This window comes from Microtus ochrogaster, unplaced genomic scaffold (genome assembly GCF_000317375.1).
Source record: "Microtus ochrogaster isolate Prairie Vole_2 unplaced genomic scaffold, MicOch1.0 UNK54, whole genome shotgun sequence".
Classification (NCBI taxonomy): Eukaryota; Metazoa; Chordata; class Mammalia; order Rodentia; family Cricetidae; genus Microtus; species Microtus ochrogaster.
The window spans coordinates 2,183,396-2,186,834 of NW_004949152.1; the positions used below are offsets into that span (position 1 = coordinate 2,183,396).

Consider the following 3,439-nt stretch of genomic DNA (forward strand, 5'->3'; position numbering starts at 1 on the left):
CCGGCAACCACATGATGGCTCACAACCATCTGTAATGAGGTCTGGTGCCCTCTTCTGGCCTGCAGGCATACATGTAGAAAGAATATTGTATACATAATAGATTTTAAAAAAATTTTTTGGGGGGAAGAGACAATTAGTTAATAAATATTTATTGAGTACTTAGTATTTTAAGATTCACAGTTCCATCTGGGTAAGGGGAGTGCTAGGAACTGAACCTAGGGCCTCATGTATTAGGCAAGCACTCTACAGCAAACTATAACCACAGCCAAAGAAGATAATGGATGAGAATGCAATGATCAATAAAACAGCAACTTAAATTGCAATGGAAGAAAAAGTTTTGAATAGTAAAAAAAATCAAGAGACATTAAAATGAACTAGCGAATGACTAGAAGGCTGTTTTAGATGATATGGACAGGAAGGCCTACTTGAGAGGGTAACAGTGAACTGAAATTTGAATTATATGAATGGAGAATTCTTTTAACTTTATGTGAATGGGTGCTTTGCCTGCGTGTAAGTCTACATACCACTTATGCACTCTTGGTGGCCAGAAGAAGGTGTCAGCTCCCCTGGAACTGGAGTTGCAGAGTGCTGTGAGCTGCTAAGCAAGGGCTAGAATCTAACCTTGGGTCTTCTGAAGAACAGACAGTGCACTTAACTGCTGAGCAAACTCTCCAGTCACGTGAATGGACAGTTCTTTGGGAGATCTGGACAAAGCATATTTGGACCAGAACAACACAGTATAAGCTTGACCTGTTGGATGAACAGAAACAACAGAGTGGCTGGAACACTGTAGGTAAGGGACAGAGCAAAAGAAGAAAGAGAATTATGTAGGGTTATTTTAGGTTATCTAGAACTCAAATTCTGTTTTAAGAAGACATTTTGAAGAGACATGCCACTGCTTTATAAAAAAATCATTCTATCTGCTGTTTGAAGGACAGAGTGTAGAGAGTTATCTGGAGGCAAGGATGATCAATTATTAGGTCTCAGAAGAAATTTAAACAGAGAATTGACACTAGGCGATGAGAATGAAGGTGCTCACACTTGGCATGTTTTTCATTGAGCCAATGGGTTCTCCTTCATGAGAATGAGGGAAAGATACCCGAGAATCATACCATGGCAATATGTGATATATTCAGTATGATGGAGCAGTCTTACATATGAGAATGGAAGGAAAGAATTGGTGGGTAGAGGAAGCAGCATGGATACCTATGGAAGAAAATATTTTAAGAAGTAAATAAAGAAATACAGACTTGGTGGCTGTGTCATGGGCTATGCTATAAACATTGACTAGATTGATTAGAGTAGGCTGATAAAAAGGGCAAAGAAAGAAGTAGAAACAGAAAACACAGGAGTCTGTTGAGAAGGGAATCATTAAAATGGAGCAGTATGATACATATTATGGAAGTTATTTTCCTTTTTATGGTAAGTGAGTAAAATGGGCATGTTTACGCATGAGAGAAAAGGGAAGAAGGGGACCAGAGAAAGAAAATGACTCAGGAAAGGAAGATTACTACAGGAGTAATGTTCTTAACTGAACAGAAGAGATGTGCTTCAAGGCAATTAATTAATCAGCAAAGGAGTGCATTTTTACTGTTGCCAGAGGGGCAAATAGGTAGAGATGGAAGCAAGTAGCTCTTGACTGATTGTTTTTCTATGAAATATGTCACAAGGTCTTTACTAGACATTGTTGGTTATTTGGAAAGTTTTGGGACACAGGTAGAAATAAATCCTCTTAAAAAGGAAGAAAAGAAATTTACTAGCCAAAGTTGTTAAATAGTCTGTACTTCATTTCATTTGATGTTGAATATGCATGGATTTGAAGTAAATCTATTCTCCCATTACATAATTTTTTTTCCTAGTCATGTTTAGCTCCTTAGAAGAAGGTAAGAAATAGATTAAACTGAAGTTACAATAGGTATTTGATACAGAGAGATAGGCAAACAATGAGGTTAAAGAATTCAGCTAATGTCCTGGAGAATAAAACTGAATAATGAGGGAAAGGGGGAGAATGACAAGGTAATGTCTAGTGAATGAGTGGTAAGATGCTGTGATGAGGTTCAGGTTATAATGACAAACACCCAAGTGTTAGGGAGGTGAAAGGTCAAAAGTCACAGTGAGTGGGGAAGCAGGAGCAAGTCTACAATAGACATGTGATAGGGAGAAAGCTCAGACTGTACAGCAGAAACAGGGAAGGGCCCAGGAGGCCAAGGTGTGGCTAGGGTCTCATGTGGCTGTTGTATTAGAAGAAAACAAGAAAAGAATGAGTTCAAGAAAGCCAAATTTTCTATTTGTTGGCAGAAAGGTGAGTTTACTTCTACTTAATGGCTTGCTTACATTTAGTTCCTGAAAATAAGGGGCTGAACAGGTAGTTATGGTGTGTACAAGTCTAAAACAGATGCTGCAGAGAACAGAGGAGAAACTAAAGCACACGAAGTCAAGGGGAAATCCCTACTGGATTTTTATCCATGCAGCAAAGCACAGTCTCACTTCTATTCACTGATACCATAAACTGATTAAGGATGAATATTCATTTTGTCTTTTTCAGTGCCTGAGTGTACTCAGAATTGGTCCTGGGCTCATAGAGGTGTGGATGGGTGGTAAAACACTTGCCTAGGATGCACAAGCAACCTTGGTTTGACCCCAACAACACGAATAAAACAAAATAATCCAGGCCTTCTCCTGAAGAAATGAATGAATCACTCACTTATTTCATGCATGTCTATCTGAATGGCATCTTGGCTACATACAAATCTTTAAATTACTATTACCACTCCTGTTGTTGCATTTTATAACAGAGCCAAGGATGAGAGTAACAGAAGAAAGGCAAGGGTCGATTCTCTGTGGCAAGGGAACTGATCTCCACTGAAGAGCCACTTACTATGCAATTTTCTTTCATTGTATGGTTTTTATTTTATTGCGTTACTGGAAAGTAAACAAAAATTTAAGTTACCTTGCATCAACTCCATCAAATACTTTCTGACACTCATTTCCAATGACTTCTTGCTTTAGATAGTAAAGCATCCTTACACGAAGCAAAACTCTAAAATAAAATAAAGAAGACAAAGATATTAGTCACTAAAGAAAAAAACATTTTTTATTTTGTTTTGTTTTGTTTGTTGTTTGAGAGAGGAGTGTATGTAGCTTTGGCTTGCCTGGAGCTCACTGAGTAGAATATGCATGCCTTGAACTCATGGATGAATTCTTTTGTATTACCTTCCAAGCAGCAGAGTAGAGGCATATTTATTCCCTTGCTTATATAGAGTCTTTCAATAATAGAGTAATAGTTATATATGGTTAAATAACTCTCATTACTGATGATACACAAAAGATCCTGCAAAATCTTCACAGTGAGCTGGGTGGTGGTGGCACATGCCTTTAATCCCAGCACTCAGGAGGCAGAGGCAGGCGGATCTCTGTGAGTTCGAGGCCAGCCTGGTCT

The 3,439-nt window shown here is 38.4% G+C and overlaps 1 protein-coding gene across 10 annotated transcripts in view; it reads right to left on the reverse strand.

Moving 5' to 3' along the window:
• Nucleotides 1-3,439, reverse strand: part of Chd9 (chromodomain helicase DNA binding protein 9) — a 234,087-nt gene that overhangs the window by 44,288 nt on the left and 186,360 nt on the right. For all 10 annotated transcript variants that reach the window (XM_026777294.1, XM_013354625.2, XM_026777295.1 and 7 more), the window contains one exon: nucleotides 2,951-3,040. In XM_026777294.1, coding sequence (XP_026633095.1) covers nucleotides 2,951-3,040 — 90 coding nt within the window. The remainder of the gene's footprint in view (nucleotides 1-2,950; nucleotides 3,041-3,439) is intronic.